This window comes from Taudactylus pleione, unplaced genomic scaffold (genome assembly GCF_031769625.1).
Source record: "Taudactylus pleione unplaced genomic scaffold, aTauple2 ptg000122l, whole genome shotgun sequence".
Taxonomy (NCBI): Eukaryota; Metazoa; Chordata; class Amphibia; order Anura; family Myobatrachidae; genus Taudactylus; species Taudactylus pleione.
The window spans coordinates 3,227,061-3,246,481 of record NW_028284524.1 but is presented as its reverse complement, the minus strand read 5'-3'; the positions used below and the strand labels follow the sequence as shown (position 1 = coordinate 3,246,481).

Below are 19,421 nucleotides of genomic sequence, written 5' to 3'. Positions count from 1 at the left end.
CCAGCTGCTTCTGCAAAAGCCAGATGAGGGGAATGACCTGACTCAAGCTGGCAGTGTCTGAACTGACTTCACGTGTGGCAAGTTCGAAAGGCTGGAGAACCTTGCACAACACGGAAATCATTCTCCACTGCGCTTGAGTCAGGTGCATACCCCCTCCTTTGCCTATGTCATAGGTGGATGTATAGGCTCGAATGGCCTTTTGCTGCTCCTCCATCCTCTGAAGCATATAGAGGGTTGAGTTCCACCACGTCACAACCTCTTGCTTCAGGTGATGGCGGGGCAGGTTCAAGAGTGTTTGCTGGCGCTCCAGTCTTCGGCACGCAGTCGCTGAATGGCGAAAGTGGCCAGAAATTTTTCGGGCCACCCAAAGCGTCTCCTGCACGCTCCTGTCGCTTTTCAGAAAGTTCTGCACCACCAAGTTTATTGTGTGAGCAAAACATGGGACGTGCTGGAATTTGCCCAGATGTAATGCCCGCACAATATTGGTGGCGTTGTCAGATATCACAAATCCCCAGAAGAGTCTAAGTGGGGTAAGCCACTGGGCGATGATTTCCCTCAGTTTCTCTAAGAGGTTGTCGGCGGTGTGCCTCTTGCTGAAACCGGTTATACACAGCGTAGCCTGCCTTGGGTGGAGCTGGCGTTTCTGAGATGCTGCTACTGGTGAAACTGCTGTTGTTGCTGCGTAAGGTGATACATCTACCGAGTGGGCTGTCACAGTCATATAGTCCTTAGTCTGCCCTGTTCCACATGTCCGTGGTTAAGTGGACATTGGACACAACTACATTTTTCGGGACACTGAGGTCACTTTTTCTGACGTTTCTGTACAGTCTCGGTATCGCCTGCCTAGTGAAGTGGAATCTAGAAGGGATTAGGAACCGGGGACACACTACCTCCATCAATTGTCGAAATCCCACTGCACTAATGGCGGATACCGGACGCACGTCTAACACCAACATAGCAGTCAAGGCCTCAGTTATACTTTTTGCTTCAGGATGACTGCTGTCGTACTTCATCCTCCTCACTAAGGACTGTTGGAGGGTCAATTGTTTAGTAAAAGTAGTGGTGTTCCTACTTCCTCTCTGGGATGATGAACGACTCCCAGCAGCAGCAACAGCAGCAGCGGCAGCAGGAGGCGTAGCAATGCAGGATCCTCCGGAGGAATCCGCGGATAGGAGAGTCAGTCATGTCAGTGACATGGCCTGCAGGACTACTTCCGATCCTGACTAAGGAGGAAATTGACAAGGAGGGAGTTGACGGTGTGGTTTGCAGGCGCTTGGATACATCAGGACAACGGGATTTAGGTGTCCCTGGACTGCTTACGGTCTTAGCCAAAGTTTCTGAACTTGACAGTAACTTTTTATGAACGCGCTGCAGGTGCCGTATAAGGGAAGATGTTCCTAGGTGGTTAACGTCCCTACCCCTACTTATTTCACCTTTACATATGGTACATATGGCAAGACAGTTGTTGTCCGGATTTGGATAGAAATATTGCCAGACCAAAGAGGTGGAATGTGTGGTCTTCTGCCCAGGCATGACCGTGATGGGCTTTTTCATCCCACGGACAACAACTGTCTCCCCCGGAGCCTGATTTAAACAAACCACATCACCATCAGAATCCTCCTCGCCAACTTCCTCCTCAGCGCCAGCTACACCAGTATCCTCATCCTGTTGTACTTCAACAGTGACATCTTCAATTTGCATTTCAGCAAGTGGACTGTGGGTGCTCCTTTCAGCACTTGCAGGGGGCATGCAAATGGTGGAAAGAGCCACCTCTTCCTGTCCAGTGCTGGGAAGGTCAGGCATCGCAACCGCCACCACACTTGGACTCTCCTTGGGGATTTGTGATATATTCTTAGAATGCACAGTTCTTCGCTGTGCTTTTGCCAGCTTAACTCGTTTGATTTTTTTAGCGGGAGGAGGGCTTCCATCGTCATGTGAAGCTGAACCACTAGTCATGAACATAGGGAGAGACCTTAGCCGTTCCTTGCCACTCCGTGTCGTAAATGGCATATCGGCAAGTTTACGTTTCTCTTCAGATGATTTAAATGTTTTTTTCAAGGTCATTTTCCTGAACTTTGTCATTTGGGATTGTATGTGCCCTCTACTATGACATTGGGCATCGGCCTTGGCAGACGACGTTGATGGCATGTTATCGTCTATGTCATGACTAGTGGCAGCAGCTTCAGCACTAGGAGGAAGTGGTTCTTGATCTATCCCTACTTTATTTTTATCGGAAAAGTTTGGTTCTCCATTTATGTTATATTGATATATACGTGCGGCTAAGGCGCACACAAACACAGAAAATAATTTTTTATTTTTGTTGGAGACTAGTGCACTTTGTGGGTTACACCACCCTTTAAGAAATGAGCCAGCCGGCTCTTTACTTATGGGACACAGGCGCACGCTTGGCGCTGCTCCTTTGTAGATGCACGTGCAGCTACAGCCCACACAATTCACAAAGACAGAAAAAAAAAGAAGAATTTTGTATTCTTTGTGGAGCGCACTTTGGGGGTTACACCACCCTTTAACAGACAGACGCACGCTTGGCGCTGCTGCTTTGAGGATGCACGTGCAGCCAAAGTGCACACAATTCACAATCACAGAAAATATTTTTTTATTTTGTTTGGAGTGCCCTTTGGGGGTTACAGCACCCTTTAACGGTCAAGCCAGCCGGCCCTTTACTTATGGGACACAAGTGCACGCTTGGCACTACTTTGTTGATGCACGTGCGGCTACTGCGCACACAATTCACAAACACAAAAAAATATATATTTATTTTTTTTGGAGCGCACTTTGGGGGTTACAGCACCCTTTAACGGTCAAGCCAGCCGGCCCTTTACCTATGACACAGGCGCACGCTTGGCGCTACTTTGTTGATGCACGTGCGGCTACTGCGCACACAATTCACAAACACAAAAAAATATATTTTTTATTTTGTTTGGAGTGCCCTTTGGGGGTTACAGCACCCTTTAACAGACAAGCCAGCTGGCCCTTTACTTATGGGACACAGGCGCACGCTTGGCGCTGTTCCTTTGTTGATGCACGTGCAGCCAAAGTGCACACAATTCACAAACACAGAAAATATTTTTTTATTTTGTTTGGAGTGCCCTTTGGGGGTTACAGCACCCTTTAATGGTCAAGCCAGCCGGCCCTTTACTTATGACACAGGCGCACGTTTGGCACTACTGTGTTGATGCACGTGTGGCTACTGCGCACACAATTCACAAACACAGAAAAAAGATTTATTTTTTTTGCATTTGGTGGGAGCACCCCTGATGGACAGAGCACCCCCTGGACAACACTACAGCACCCCTTTAGGACTGGGACACTGCACAGGACTTTGGAGTGGACACAGCCCCTATGGACACCTGACTGCACAACACAGTCCAGCCAGCCCCTATGGACTTTGGAGGAGTGGACACAGCCCCTATGGACAACAGCAGCACAGCACAACACAGCCAGCCCCTATGGACTTGGGAGGAGTGGACACAGCCCCTATGGACAACAGCAGCACAACACTACACTACACAGCCCAGCCAGCCCTAACTCCCACCCTCCCTCTTCACTGTCCACAGCTGAGCGAGAAAATGGCACCGACGCGGGTACCTTATATAGAATCCAAAACCTGCGAGACCCGGAAGGCGGGATGATGACGTTTTGCCTTGATTTCAGATCCAAGTCAGGCGGGAAAAGTCGTGCCTGACTCGGATCGGCCTCGGATCGGGGGGGTTCGGATTTCAGAAATCCGAACCCGCTCACCCCTAAAATAAAAAAATATATATATACTGTGTGTGTATTTAATGTGCGTGTGTGTGTGTGTGCGTGTGTGTGTGTATATATATATATATATATATATATATATATATATCAAGATTCTTCTAAACGTGAGGACAAATTAAACCGTTGTGCAGTACAACCAAGGGTGTTTTTGTTCTACCTATGGCCCGCTTGCTTAGACACTGCCTAACTATTGTTGCACATATAGATTTAGTATTTAAAATTCCCATTGATCTGTTATTTGTGTATGATAACACATATTCTGTACATTGTCTTTGAATAGACATTGATGCTGTTGTTGGAGGAGAAGTTGGGGGACTGGAATTTGGAAAACTTCCTTTTGGTGCCTGTGAGGATCCTATAAGGTTGGCAGAATCGGAATTGAGTTTCGTTCCATAATTAATTCTTTGTTTGTTTGATAGTAGAATCTCATTACTTGTCTTCACTGATTAGCGTGTGCAGTGTTTTCCCTGCTTCACACCCTGTGTGTGTAACGTTCCATTTCATCTGCTGTTTGTGCAATTTTGTGTTTTGCATCATTCCATGTGACTAACTTAACATTTCATGTTCATTTTTACAAGTTTAAATGTACCACAAACAAATATGAAGCAGAAATTCAACATTTTAAATATATGACAATAATATATGGGGAACGTAGTCATAATTAATGCTTGGAAGCAGAAAAAAAATGTACATGCCTACTAGTTAAATTTCATTGTTTATATACGTGACTCATCTTACAACAGAATGGACATAGGATCTGAGAGGACTTATATAATTATTGAAATCTGCTATCCTGATAATTTTTACAATATGATTGTTACATTATACATTTATAAGACCCTAAACTTATGAGTGACACACATACAAAAACTGACTGTTAACCTATCTATACTTAGGGGTATATTTACTAAATGTGGGTTTTTAGAAGTGGAGATGTTGCCCATAGCAACCAATCAGATTCTAGCTATTATCTTTAAAAGGTGCTAGATAAATGTTAAGTAGAATCTGATTGGTTGCTATGTGCAACAGCTCCACTTCGAAAAACTTGCAGTTTAGTAAATATACCCCTTAAAATCTATTTTGACATGTGACTCATGTTACATACGAATGTGACTCAGGTTACATTGCAGTTCCCAGTTAAGGGCATTGATACAAATTTCTCAAACTTGTAGAATCCATGTGAATTAATCAATGTAAGCCTGTTTGTCTTGATTAACTATGAAGATGTATAAAATATTTAATCTGGTGATGATGGCCATTTCCAGGTGCTGCCAGCTTGCTCCATTGTGCTCACTAAAGGGGCCTATCCATTGCACTACTTTGTGAACAAAAGTCTTGTAATGAATAGCGGCAAGGACCAGCGATGCGCGTGCACGCTGGGTCCTTGCCGACCCCGGCTATCTACAGAACAAGTTCGTTAGGTTTGGCATGTTCAGAGATAGGAGGTTCGGGCTCCTGCACTGAACGACATTCAGTGAACGCCGTTCAGTGCGAGCACCGCACCTCGGCGACCTGAAGGTCTGAATGCTAGACGTTCAGTCTTTCAGGTCGCCGAGTGGATAGGCTCCTTACTTATTCACCATCTCTGATGTCCTTGATCTCACCTGGGTAACTCTTTCCATCATATTCAACATAGAACCAGTCACCAATGTAAACTACATTATCTGAAGTCACTGTGACAGTTACATTAAGTTCATCAGCAGAAAGAAATGCACTTGAAAATGTCTTGGCATCTGCTGTAATACAATTTTCATATATTGTGTCCTATATTTCATGGAATGACCCTTGTGCTTATACCTTTGTGTAACCTGTGTGGTGGGGTCTTACCTGTGCAGGGTTCTCAATGTCTTCCAACTGTGTGTATATTTTTCTTCTTAAAACTGTCAGCACACAAATGAGCAGCCATTTGTGTACTGGGACAATTTTAGTAATGCAGCCCATTAATTCCCTAAGAACTAGGACAGCACTCAAATGCATCTGAAGACAGACTCACAATTTCCAGACCTCCAGCTATTTGTGTAGTCTTGTATTGTAGTATTGTATGTGCGTATATATCTCCACACTCCATATCTAACCATTTTTCAGGAATGTTCCACTGCTTTATATTTTTAAGACCTTATGATTAACTGAAGCAAAGCAAATAATTCATAGCATACTGTCTCAAAAAAGGTGCCTCAATAAAGATATACTGTATATACTGAAGAAATCTCTCTAACAATAAAAGAATTTAAGATCTCCCAGTTATATAAAAAAATATTGTGGCACTTCCTCCCATATCAGTCATGTTGTTCTTACAGGGCTCAAGGTTAGCCACCACACAGGCAGAAATTGCAGTGTAAACCGATTAGAGACACTAATGCTTACAGCTACTATGGACCCATATTACTGTATAATGTGCAAATATAATTTCTTCCGTGGTGGAGCCTGAGTGAATGGGCTTTGTACCTGAACACCAAGATTTAGATAACACTTATTGTGCACCACCAGTAAACAAGCTGAAACTGCCGTGGAAGTGAACCTAGATGCCTTTGATAGAGCAGCCTGGCCTTTTAATGCATCCAACCATCCAGGTCATTTCCATGGGAGTTACAGGCAACTTCCTCAAAAATATACTGGGTGTTTTACTGCAAACCCTGTGCCTTGGTATTGCTTAATAGCGTCACCACATCCACTCTCCAGATTTTATTTGTCTTTCTTGATATTTGCTCGACTCATGGATATTAAACTTAATGAATAAAAAATATTTCAAACATTTTTGGAATACAAATTGGAAACTGAGAGCATATAAAAGTCATTTATGGGGATGATATATTCATTGTTTCTAAACCCCTTACTTCCCTCCCCAGCCTTCTTCTGAATATGCTTCAAAGTATTAGTCCTTCTAAGGGATAATTTCATTGGCATCCTCACAAAATAGAGTACCTGGCCATCTGTCTGACTGGGAAACATTTTCCAATTACAATCAGCAAACTTTCCCTCCTTGATAGAGAGCATGAACACAGACCTGGCTAACTGGGACAGACTGTTTAGATCTTGGATCAGCTGAATAATGGAGATCAAAAATATGGTTTTGCAGAGGATCCGGTGTCTTTACCAGACTTTGCTAGTTCAAGTCTCTGTCAAGATGCTTAAGAGCATACCACAATTCTTTTCAAAATGAATAGGGTTAGGTGGTAAACCATGTGCATGCTGCATAACCTACCCTACCCTGTGAACCAAATACTGCAATGTTTATATGTGTTTCTGATTCCTCCCCACCACATTGTATATGCTGCACCATTGCCTTTCTTTAGTGCGTCAAAACTCTATAAAATATTATAAAAAAAAAAAAAAAAAGTCCACACTCTAAAATTGCTGCGCAATTCAGTGTATATACAGTTGAGGTGACGTTATGGAGGAGACCGAAATTTCATGCCAGTGGTATAATTGTATAATAACTGTAAGTGATTTGCATTAATTCCTGTAGGGTCATTGAGTTTCAACGTCTAGAGACAACATGTATATCACCTGTGCTTCTGAGTGTGCCTATTCTGGTAGCTGAATTCAGCAATTTAATGACTGCTATTCTAAAACTATTAAATGTTGTTGAGGAAATGGCTCATTTACACTCATCCAGTGTAGTCATGCAATATAAGTGCACCATTTGGCCATTTCCATAGAACACTGACCTTTTAAAGGCTAATTTACACATTTAAGTCACAATATTAAATGACATGCTAGACTCAGTAAATGGTGCAATCTACAGGTGGGTTTCCCGCCCAGGATGACAGGTTTTGAGTTCAGAATAAATAGCTTGGATAAAATCTAAATGCAGTAACTTTGGATATGTGGGATTTTACAACTTGCCGCAATACTTATTTGTTCATCCATGAACTAAACTCCTTGTACAATGCCGTCACGCTGTCTGTAGTATTGTACAGCTGGCTGACACTCCTGCTGGCCAAAATTGGGTTCTTTCTTTCTTTTCTTTTTTTTCTCTCTTTGTGAAGTGTTTTCTTATGTCTAAATGTTTACCAAGTACCCCCTTGCATCTGTTGGTGTTTGCATTTAATAATAACTGTTTAGGTGCTGTTCTCTTTTGTGTATATGACATTGCATTACATTATTATATGGTGTAAAAATAGTGCTAGAATTAACTGACAAGTCGTATAACCCTGTCAAGCTGCCTCTACGCTATCGTGGGAAGTGAGTATACACACCTGTATGCCTGGCCTATGGACTTTACTGCTAATTGTGAGATATGTCCGACTCCACATATACATGTGCATTGTGCATATGCTTTTTTCCCTCTTATCCTTTGTATAATCAGCGCACAAATGTGTCCAACCCCATTATGTTTTTTATTATTACACAGTGTTGGACTGACCCACAGGGGAACTCCCTGATGGGCACAACTGCTTGACGACCCCACCCTCTCCTCTAGGTTCTAGACCGTGTCCTCAAATAATACATTTTTACTCTACTAGCTGGTTAGTAACTTAGTGGAGCAGGACCATGAATAAACTAGGGTTCTTGTTTTTTTCACATGGAAAGTACACCAAGATTAACCCTCATGTCAATCAAAGTGGGAAGTCCTGACAAACCCTTGTCCTTCATTCTCTAAAGAGGCCCTGTTCTTTCCTGGGTGACTGTGTCCTCTAATACACATGAACACCATAAACGGAAATACAAATAAATAAAAACAATTTTTTTTACTTCAGGGTCCATAGGGTATCCACAGGATACCTTGGGTATAGGTGTGACGTCAGTCGCTGGGCACCATAGAGTTAAGCTTTTCAGCCTCCCAGGATGCACTAGGGTCCCCCTCCTATACCCCGCCCCCGAGCCAAGGCACCTCAGTTTAGTTTGGTGCCCGGCCGGAGTCGGGTGCACCTGTCGGAGTGGGGGCTAGAAGAGCCCCTGAAGCTTTCTTCAGTGCAGCTGTGGCTGCACATCTGGTTGTACAGCATGGACAGTCAGTCCTGACGTCCATGCTGTCTTCCCTACACCCCCGCCGGTACCAGAACCCCGCTACAGATCCGGGGATGCTGGTGAGCATCTGGGGTCACAGCTAGCGGTGACCCCAGATGTTCCGGACCATGGCCGGATCCAAGGGGGACAAAGGTAAGCAGCGGGGTCCCGCGGTGGGTCCCCGCTGGTCACATGGTCCTAAGTCCCCAGGCAGGGGGCTCCCTGGGGACTGGTTGCAGCGTGGAGCCAGGCGACCAACCTGCGCTTTCCACTACCCCCTGGGACAGCGGACCGCAGCAGAGCGGTAGCGCTGCGGCGTCCCAGGGGTTAAATGCATGCCAGGGGAGCGCGCCTTCCCTGTCTCACAGCCGGCGCCTCCCCCGCTGCACACAGCCCTCTCTGCGCTGTGCTGATTGGCCCTGTGTCAGCGCTTCTCCCCCAGGTCAGCCTTCTCTCTGCTCCTCGGCGGCCATCTTTTCTGAAGCATGGTGAACGCTGCTGGAAGCCTGCATTGGAAGCATCGTGGTCTGGGTCCCCCCGCATACCTCTCCTCCGCTGTGGTCAGGTCTGTGTATGCAGCGCTGTGTCCTACCAGGCCCTGTGTCTGTGTAGTTGAGTGATCAGCGCTGTTAGTGCAGGAATTGTTATTTCTCTACATTGTATGTGACTGTGCTAGCGCTGCTGCCTGTAACTTTTTTTCTAAACTGTCAGCTTTATACTGTCCCTGTTTTTTCTGCTAAGCCCTTGCGGTGCGGTGCTGCAGGGTGGTCTCTCGCCTCTTAAATATATAATTGGTGAGAGGGGTCACATACGTGGTGCCATCATGTCTGAAAGTGATTTTCCCCTCCGGCTACAGTGTACTACGTGTAAAGTACCGTTAGCGGAGGGGGAGGGTAGCGCGGAGGGCCTCTGCCGGCAGTGTTTGTCTATGGCGCGGCCTCTTACGGTTACTGCACCGGTACAGGAGCCGCCCTGGGCTTGTTTCGCTCAAACGCTTACAGCCTTAGTGGGCCAGTTAGCTCCGCAGCCCGCGTTTACACCGATGGGTTTGTCCCAGCAGTCAGTGGTGTCGTCACCCACGCAGGGTTTCCCACGACAATTGGTGGTACCCCACAGTCTCCCTATTTCCCCGCTCCCGGTTTCTCAGGAGCCAGCGTGGGTTAACTCCCTGACGAGTTCTGTACAGCACTTTTCGGATGTGTTGCAAGGGGCGTCTGTGATGCGGCCGCATAAACGGCCGGTGGCGTCTCTGTCGGCTCCTTATGAGGATGACGAGGGGACGTCTGATGATGGGGAGATTCTGGATCCTTACGATCAGGAACCTCTCCATGCTAAGGACGCTGATGCTAAGTCCAAAGTATATATTCCTGGACTTATTCGGGCGGTCCGCACAGCCTTGGTGATTGAGGACGAAGTTCCCCCAGCGGCTAAATCTAAGTATGCCTTTTTCAAAGATGTGAAGGGCGATGCCACAGTCTTTTTTCTTTCGGGTCAGTTGGTGGACCATTTAGAGGAGGCGTGGAAACAGCCTGGCAAAAGATACCAGCCGCAGAGACGCCTGGCGGTGGCTTATCCGTTCGCGGATAATTATTTTGCAAAGTGGGAATCCCCTCCACAGGTGGATTCTCACGTGACCCGTCTTGTCCGTAGTGCCACATTGCCGATGCCATCCATGTCCTCCCTTAAGGATGCTACGGACCGCAAGGTGGAGATCTGCCTGAAGTCCACTTATTCCCTTGCGGGGGGGGGCAGCACGTCCGGCTATGGCCATTTGCTGGGTTGCCAGAGCGATGGAGCGCTGGGCGGATTCATTAGAGGCTTCTTTTGATTCCGACTGTCCGGCCGAACAGGCGGAGTTGATTGGCAATCTCCGTGATTCGGCCACCTACATCAACGAGGCGGCCCTAGACATTAGTACTCTGGTGTCTAGGATTTCTTCAGCAGCGGTAGCTGCTCGTCGGACCTTGTGGCTGCGATCCTGGAAGGTGGATGCAGATTCCAAAAAGGGTCTGGAGGCGTTGCCGTTTACCGGAGAAGTTCTCTTCGGTCCGGATCTGGATAAGAATGTGGCCACACTGGCGGCAGCCAAATCGGCTTGTCTCCCGTCGGCCGCTGCTCCTTCTGGTTCTGGACCATCGTCCTTTCGGTCATCTATTGCCCAGGGCAGGCCCAAACCACAGTCGTTTCCTCGATAGGCTGGCCCTAAGAAATCGGTCAAGCCCCGGAAGCAGACATGGAGTTCCAGACGTCCGGCCCCCAAGCCAGATGACAAGCCTGCGGCCTGACGGTCCGGGCCTCCCTTTGGGGGATCCCAGGGTGAGAGGCCGTCTGCTGCAGTTCGCCCAGTGTTGGTCGACCACTACGACAGACATTTGGGTTCTGGAGGTGGTCTCCCGCGGGTACGCCCTCTCCTTCCGGCACAGACCCCCGGCTCGATTCTTCACCACGGGTCTACCATCAGACCGGAACAAGGCTACGGAGCTGCGGAAGGTATTGGACACTATGCTCCAGGCTGGCGTTATAGTGCCTGTTCCATTCTCCCAGAGGGGCCAGGGTTTCTATTCAAATCTTTTTTTGGTACAGAAACCCAATGGGTCGTATCGTCCGATTCTCAACCTCAAAGCACTCAACAGGTCTTTGCGGGTACCGAAGTTTCGGATGGAGACCCTACGGTCCATCATTCTGGCGCTGGAACCTGGGGACTACATGGTGTCATTGGACATACAGGACGCTTACCTGCATGTCCCTATTCTTTTGCGCCATCAACAGTTCCTCAGGTTTGCAATCCGCAGCGACCACTTCCAGTTTCGGGCGTTACTTTTTGGCGTGGCGACAGCACCACGCGTTTTCACCAAGGTGATGGCTGTCATGGCGGCTTCTCTGCGGCTGCAGGGAGTCCGCATGTTGCCGTACTTGGACGACCTGTTATTGGTGGCAGGATCTCCAGAGCTCCTGTTACGCCACTTGGACCTGACCATTGCACTGCTGCAACGGCACGGCTGGCTAATCAACTGGCAGAAGTCCACTCTAATCCCGTCTCGGAGGATTCTGCATCTTGGAGCCTTATTGGACTCGGGACAGCAAAGGATCTTCGTGACGGAGGACAAGATCTCTGCTTTACAGTCAAGGGTGCGCAGTTGTCTGCACAGCCGCCGGGTGTCCCTACACTCGGCGATGAGGTTACTGGGCTCCATGGTGTCGGTGTTCGACATGGTGGAATACGCCCAGTTTCACTCCAGACCTCTGCAGCACCTGATCCTGTCCAAGTGGAACGGGCTGCCTCAGTCTCTGAAGTCCCAGACGATTGTGCTCACCCCGGAGGTTCGCCTGTCCCTTGCTTGGTGGTTACAGACGACCCACCTCAACAAGGGACGTCCGTTCTGGGTTCCAAATTGGGTCCTGTTGACAACGGACGCCAGTCTTCGGGGCTGGGGAGCAGTTTCGGGTCCACACTTGTTCCAGGGCAGGTGGACGCCGACAGAAGCGGAGCTTCCCATAAATATCTTGGAAATCTGTGCGGTTTTCAATGCACTCCAGCAGGCACATCGGTTTCTCCAGGGTCACCCGGTACAGGTCCAGTCGGACAACGCTACCACCGTGGCCTACATAAACAGGCAAGGAGGAACCCGCAGTCGGGCGGCTCTCGTAGAGGCCTCTCGGATCCTGGTTTGGGCGGAGCGCAATCTTCCGGCCATATCAGCGGTCTTCATCCCGGGAGTGCTAAATTGGGAGGCGGACTTTCTAAGTCGCCAGGACGTTCATCCGGGGGAATGGTCCCTGCACCCGGACGTTTTTCAACTGCTGGTGGACAGGTGGGGTCTTCCAGAGATCGACCTCATGGCGTCCCGGCACAACAACAAGTTGCCGGTGTACGGGTCTCGCACAAGAGACGAAGGGGCGTCTCTGGTGGATGCTCTGTCCGTCCGGTGGACGTTCCGGTTCGCATACCTGTTCCCTCCGGTTTCCCTTCTTCCGGAAATTCAAACAGGAAGGAGGGACGCTCCTGTTGATAGCTCCCGCGTGGCCCAGACGGCACTGGTTCTCAGACCTTCAGGGTCTGCCCGTGGACAGTCCACTGCGGTTGCCGCTACGACCGGACCTTCTGTCTCAGGGCCCTTGTCTTCACCCGGACCTGACTCGGCTGTCTTTGACAGCGTGGCTGTTGGATGTAATTACCCTCAAATTAAATCTGAAAGTCTGCAGTTAAACCACATCATGTTTGCTTCATTTCAAAGCCATTGTGGTGGTGAATAGAGGCCAAAATATGAAAATTCTGTCAATGTCCCAATATTTATGCACCCGACTGTATATAGTCGCTGTAGATGGCAGACCTGATGATTTTGAAGCTGCCAGAGTAGCTATTATTTCATCCAACTCTGCTTCAAAAAGACTTCCAGTGCCCTCTTAACCAAAGGGCCCTGCGTGCCACTATTGAAGCTGCTGATGCTTTAGAAGCTAAAATTCCAGCATCTACTACAGCTTCTCATAGATAGGAAGCCGCTTCCCGTATGTGGGATATATACAACCTCTGTTCTCTGGTAGCATCTGGTAGAGAGTCTTCCAATGCCCCATCCATTCTTCAACTGCTTTGGCTACCCAGGCTCCAGTCATAGCTGAACGAGTAACAGCTCCAGATGATGAAAATATTGCCTTAAGACATGCTTCAATTTTTTTAGCTGTGGAATCCTTCAGAGAAGATGCTGACGGAATAGGCAATGTAGCATTTCTGATTAAATGCGTTACATGAACATACACAGTAGGAGGTACCTCCCGCTTTGTACATACAGAAGCTGGGAAAGGATACGATGATGTTATTCTTTTATTCACATAAAATCGTTTATCTGGGTTACCCCATGCCTCATCCATAAGCTCAGTGAGCTGTTCAGATACAGGAAACTCCATTTTGGCCAACTTCCGGTGGTGATTAAACATCGGAGCTTTCTTACAATGAGCTGGTTCATCATCCTGAATATCTAGGACTGATTTAACCGCCCCCACCAAAGAAGGAACATCCACAGTGGACGGATGGTCCTTCTATACAGAGCTAGACCCTGGAGAGGAACCCTGCGCATCATCTGATTCCTCTTATGATGTGTCTGAATCCACATGTTGAGCAGACTGATAAAAAGATAACTTGCACTTAGGTGCCTTTAGTAACTACCGGTCTGCTTTCAACATTAGATGGTGCCATACTGTGACTAGAATAGCCATAAACATCCTTCCAGGAAGGATGCATAGGAGGTGCAAACATAGCATGCTGTGGACACCCCATCCAAGGAGGCATAGTGGGAGCAGCCATACAATCCACAAACTGCTTCATTACCTGGGACAAAGAGGATACCCAAGATGGCTCTTGTCCAGAGACAGGTAAACTGGACTGGTGAGGTGTCTCTTTATAACAAACAACACACAAACCAACCTTTTATGTCCTGAGAGGACACATAGGTCATACATGATTTACATGAAACCAGCGCAGGGGACTGCCCCCCCCCTCCTGTTTCCTTTTAATCTTTTGACATGTTCATAAAGGTAATAAATGCAATGCTATGTGACAGCCTTCACAAAATCTAAATGAATGAGAAATACTCAAAGAAAAACCTCCACCCCAAAGGATGGAGAGAAAAAATAGTTATAATTGACAGACAGAAATAAAATACAGTGTCAATAGCAGCTAGCAAACAGTCACATACAATGCATATGTAATATAATTACAATGGACTCTAAATCAACTACACAAACACCAGGAATGGTAGCATTTAGAGCCCTATATACCTTAACCACGGGAGAGGTATACAAGGAGACTGATCCAAACCCTCCTGAGATCAATAGTTACAGCACCGCACTGATAGTGGACCATGTTCGTCTCATATATACGTGGAGGATAGGCGGAGCAACCCACACATGGAAAACCCTTCTTAGGGACTGCGTGTGGGTCAGGGGAGGAGCTGCCGGGGGAGAGCCTACCTCCCCTAAGCTGCGTCAACCAGCCGGGTACGCTGGCCTCATGGCAGCAGATCCCCGGCATCAGACGATAAGGCCCCGGCTGTCTAGTGAGGACGCGGACAATCCTGGGCCCTGACTACAGCGGATTCTGGTGCGTCTCTAACACCAGAAGCAAGGACTGCTGCGCGCAATTCCCTGTAAGCGAGGAACAGCCTTACCTGACATCTCTGTGCGTCCGGTTGCAGTCCGGGTCGCAGCATTGCTGCTAGCAAGCTCAGCCGCGACCCGCAGGAATCACCAGCCCAGTTACTGGTGTTGGGGCCCGGTGGAGGTAGATGGAGTCAAAGTACACGTGTGTTAATTCAGACGCTTAGTACTGCCAACCCAAAAACATAGAAATAAAATAAAACCTATAATAAAAGCTTAGGACTGTCTGAGCAGTTCCCTGCTACAAAGGTGCGTCCTGAATGTGCCGCACCAAACGAACAACTGAAGGCCTGTGGCTAGGGGCGGGGTACATACACTGCATCCGGAAAGTATTCACAGCACGTCACTTTTTCCATATTTTGTTATGTTACAGCCTTATTCCAAAATGGAATAAATTAATTTTTCTCCTCAAAACATGTAAAAAAATTTTTTGAGATTTTTGCAAATTTAATAATAAACAAACAAAAAAAAAAAACGAAAAAGAAATCACATGTACATAAGTATTCACAACCTTTGCTCAACACTTTGTTGATGCACCTTTGGCAGCACTACAGCCTCAAATCTTTTTGAATATGATGCCACAAGCTTGGCACACCTATCTTTGGGCAGTTTCACACATTCCTCTTTGCAGCATCTCTCAAGCTCCATCAGGTTGGATGGGACGCATCGGTGCACAGCCATTTTCAGATCTCTCCAGAGATGTTCAATCAGATTCAAGTCTGGGCACTGGCTGGGCCACTCAAGGCCATTCACAGAGTTATCCTGAAGCCACTGCTTTGATATCTTGGCTGTGTGCTTAGGGTCGTTGTCCTGCTGAAAGATGACCCGTCACCCCAGTCTGAAGTTAAGAGCGCTCTGGAGCAGGTTTTCATCCAGGATGTCTCTGTACATTGCTGCATTCATCTTTCCCTCTATCCTGACTAGTCTCCCAGTTCCTGCCGCTGAAAAACTTCCCCACAGCATGATGCTGCCGCCACCATGCTTCACTATAGGGATGGTATTGGCCTGGTGATGAGTAGTGCTTGGTTTCCTCTAAACATAACGCCTGGCATTAACACCAAAGAGTTCAATATTTGTCTCATCAGACCAGAGAATTTTGTTTCTCATGGTCTGAGAGTCCTTCAGGTGCATTTTGGCAAACTCCAGGCGGGCTGCCATGTGCTTTTTACTAAGGAGTGGCTTCCATCTTGCCACTCTACCATACAGGCCTGATTGGTGGATTTCTGCAGAGATGGTTGTCCTTCTGGAAGGTTCTCCTCTCTCCACAGAGGAATGCTGTAGCTCTGACAGAGTGACCATCGGGTTCTTGGTCATCTCCCTGACTAGGGCCCTTCTCCCTCGATCGCTCAGTTTAGACGGCCGGCTAACTCTAGGAAGAGTCCTGGTGGTTCCGAATTTCTTCCATTTACGGATGATGGAGGCCACTGTACTCATTGGGACCTTCAAAGCAGCAGATATTTTTCTGAACCCTTCCACATATTTGTGCCTCGAGACAATCCTCTCTCGGAGGTCTACAGACAATTCCTTGGATTTCATGCTTGGTTTGTGCTCTGACATGCACTGTCAAGTGTAGGACCTTATATAGACAGGTGTGTGCCTTTCAAAATCATGTCCAATCAACTGAATTTACCACAGGTGGACTCCAATTAAGCTGTAGGAACTTCTCAAGGATTATCAGTGGAAACAGGATGCACCTGAGCTCAATTTTGAGCTTCATGGCAAAGGCTATGAATAAAACTTTTTACACGTTGTCATTATGGGATATTGTGTGTAGAATTTTGAGGAGACAAATTAATTTATTCCATTTTGGAATAAGGCTGGAAGATAACAAAATGTGGAAAAGGTGATGCGCTGTGAATACTTTCCGGATGCACTGTATGGAGAAGGACCCGAGGCATCCTTGGAGCAGAAGCTTTAACTGTTTGGTGCCTGGATCTCTCCAACCATAATATCCTCCTGGTATCTCTGTGGATCACTATGGACCCTGAAGAAGAAAATTACAATTACTATATTCAATTAATACTGGCTGTTCCACTCTGAAAAAAGTAGCATAAATCCCATGTGGATATATATATATATCAAATACAGGAAATAAACCATATCACATATCATATCACCTATCACATATCACAAAATATTTTCAGAAAAAACATCTTATCAGCATGGTGATAGTGTAGTAGTTTATTTGCACATATAAAATACGTACACAAAATATAAATCTATACATAAAATATAAACAAAATTATTATGATCAGAAAATGTGTGCTTACCTGCCATCCTTTAGATGAATTATGAGGTGCTGTACACGGCATTGCTTCTGTGGTGGTCTGCGCCGCTTTTGATGGCAGTCAACAGCCATGGGGGGTAGCAGAGGTACTAGTTAGGGAAAGAAGCAGAGGGACAAATAGAGATGGTGGCAGAGGTACAGGTGGCAAAGGGGGCAGAGGCACAGCATGGAAAGTATCAGAGGCACAGATAGAGGTGGAGAGATGGAGAATGTGGCAAAGATATAGATGGGAAAAAGGAATAAGTCATAGAAGGGGGAGGGCAGAGGCATAGCTGATAAAGGTAGCAGAGGCACACATTGGTGGGGGGAGGGGCAAAGGCACACATGGGGAGGGTAGATGCAGCGGAACAGTTGAAGAACTTTTGAGCGCCTCTATCTAGCCTAGCTGGGGAAGCAGGGGGAGGAGGAGAATGGAAAAGCTGTAGGGGACCGAAGGGTTCGGGCAACATGTAGAGAAGTGGGAAGTGAAACTAAGCTAGTCCGGAGAGTGAGACTAAAGTCCCTTGCAAGAGGGGGGAGGGAGCACGCAACCCAAATGCCACCATCTAAAACATGTCTAGATCTAATGATCAAAACTGACAGAGGGGCCTCCGGTGCGTTCTTTCTTTTTAAGAATGTTCCAAACAGTTGATTTGGCCACACCTAATGTTTTTGCTATCTGTATTTGATAGTCCCATTACTTTTGGCTCCTTAAAAAGTGGGAGGCACATATAGAAACCGTTGTAATTCCTACACCGTTCACCTGATTTGGATGTAATTACCCTCAAATTAAATCTGAAAGTCTGCAGTTAAAGCACATCTTGTTTGTTTCATTTCAAAGTGATTGTGGTGGTGAATAGAGGCCAAAATATGAAAATTCTGTCAATGTCCCAATATTTATGCACCTGACTGTATTTAATGTTACAAATATCCCGTGTATGTGCATTTCAGCAGGTTTGACACACTTAACAGCATTTCTGTTTAGCTGTCCAGACGTGGAGGAGAGTTTTAGAAGGAAGAACAGTGTGTGGTGCATTTTTATTATAAATGGTTTAAAAGTTGAATAAACACTTTTCTGAGAAACATTGTTATAGACACAAATGCTTCATACAGCTAAATTTTTTTTCCACCTCTATAGCCCATCCCTGTGAATAAGTGTACAACCATGGCCAAAAGTTTTGAGAATGACACAAGTACTGGTTTTCACAAAGTTTGCTGCTTCAGTGTTTTTAGACCTTTTTGTCAGATGTTACTATGGTATACTGAAGTAAAATTATAGGTATTCCATAAGTGTCAAAGGCTTTTATTGACAATTACATTAAGTTTATGCAAAGAGTCAATATTTGCAGTGTTGACCCTTCTTTTTCAAGACGTCTGCAATTCGCCCTGGCATGCTGTCAATCAACTTCTGGGCCACATACTGACTGATGGCCGCCCATTCTTGCCTAATCAATGATTGGAGTTTGTCAGATTTGTGGGTTTTTGTTTGTCCACCCGCCTGTTGAGGATTGACCACAAGTTCTCAAAGGGTATATCAAAAGTTTATCAAAGGGTTCTCTTTGATAAAGCTTCCATTAGAGGGAGCAAAACCGGTCAGAGGACTGTTCTTATTTGATCTGCTACTTGGTTGGACTTTGGACCTCATTCAGAGTCGGTCGTAAGCGGCCGCTCGGTCGTACGCCTAACGATCGAGAATCAGAAAAAAAAAACAATCACACGGCCGGGCGATCGCAACCAAAGTGACGCCCATACATGAACAAAGCACCTCCTCTAGCTAACGAGTTATAGCAGCTAGCGATCGAGTCGATCGTTGTCAGTCGCTGTATGTTAATTTTCTTCTGATGGTTTCGGCCGCTTGTGTTGTGTGCAAATTACACCAAAAATTAACAAAAAAACGCATAGCATAAGCCATCCCCATGAAATATATTTATTCTTATTATTCGCTAATGCAAACGCAGCTGAATCAATTACATGCCAATTAGCAGTGTTATTAGCTACAACAAACGATTATTAGCTGCTTGCATTGTGTGGCTCAAAATAGAAACATCACTCCTAACATCAGTAACATTCGATAGTATCGATTGTACTCTGGGGCTTGAGAGAACACATACCCAACCTCAAGCTGTACGATCAGCCATGCCTCTAACCTGCTCGCAGAGTGACGTTTTACTACTTCCGGCCTTCTATGTCGGTCGTAGCAGGTAATTTATGTACGCCTCTAAAACGCCCTGAAAATGGGGAGGAACGCCTGCATTTTTAGACCACCACCCCCGTC

At 46.6% G+C, this 19,421-nt stretch overlaps 1 protein-coding gene across 1 annotated transcript in view; it reads left to right on the top strand.

Annotated features, from left to right (window-relative positions):
• Window positions 1–19,421, top strand: part of RAB3GAP1 (RAB3 GTPase activating protein catalytic subunit 1) — a 218,033-nt gene that overhangs the window by 96,960 nt on the left and 101,652 nt on the right. Inside the window, exon 9 of the mRNA XM_088472270.1 lies at window positions 4,061–4,142. Coding sequence (XP_088328396.1) covers window positions 4,061–4,142 — 82 coding nt within the window. The remainder of the gene's footprint in view (window positions 1–4,060; window positions 4,143–19,421) is intronic.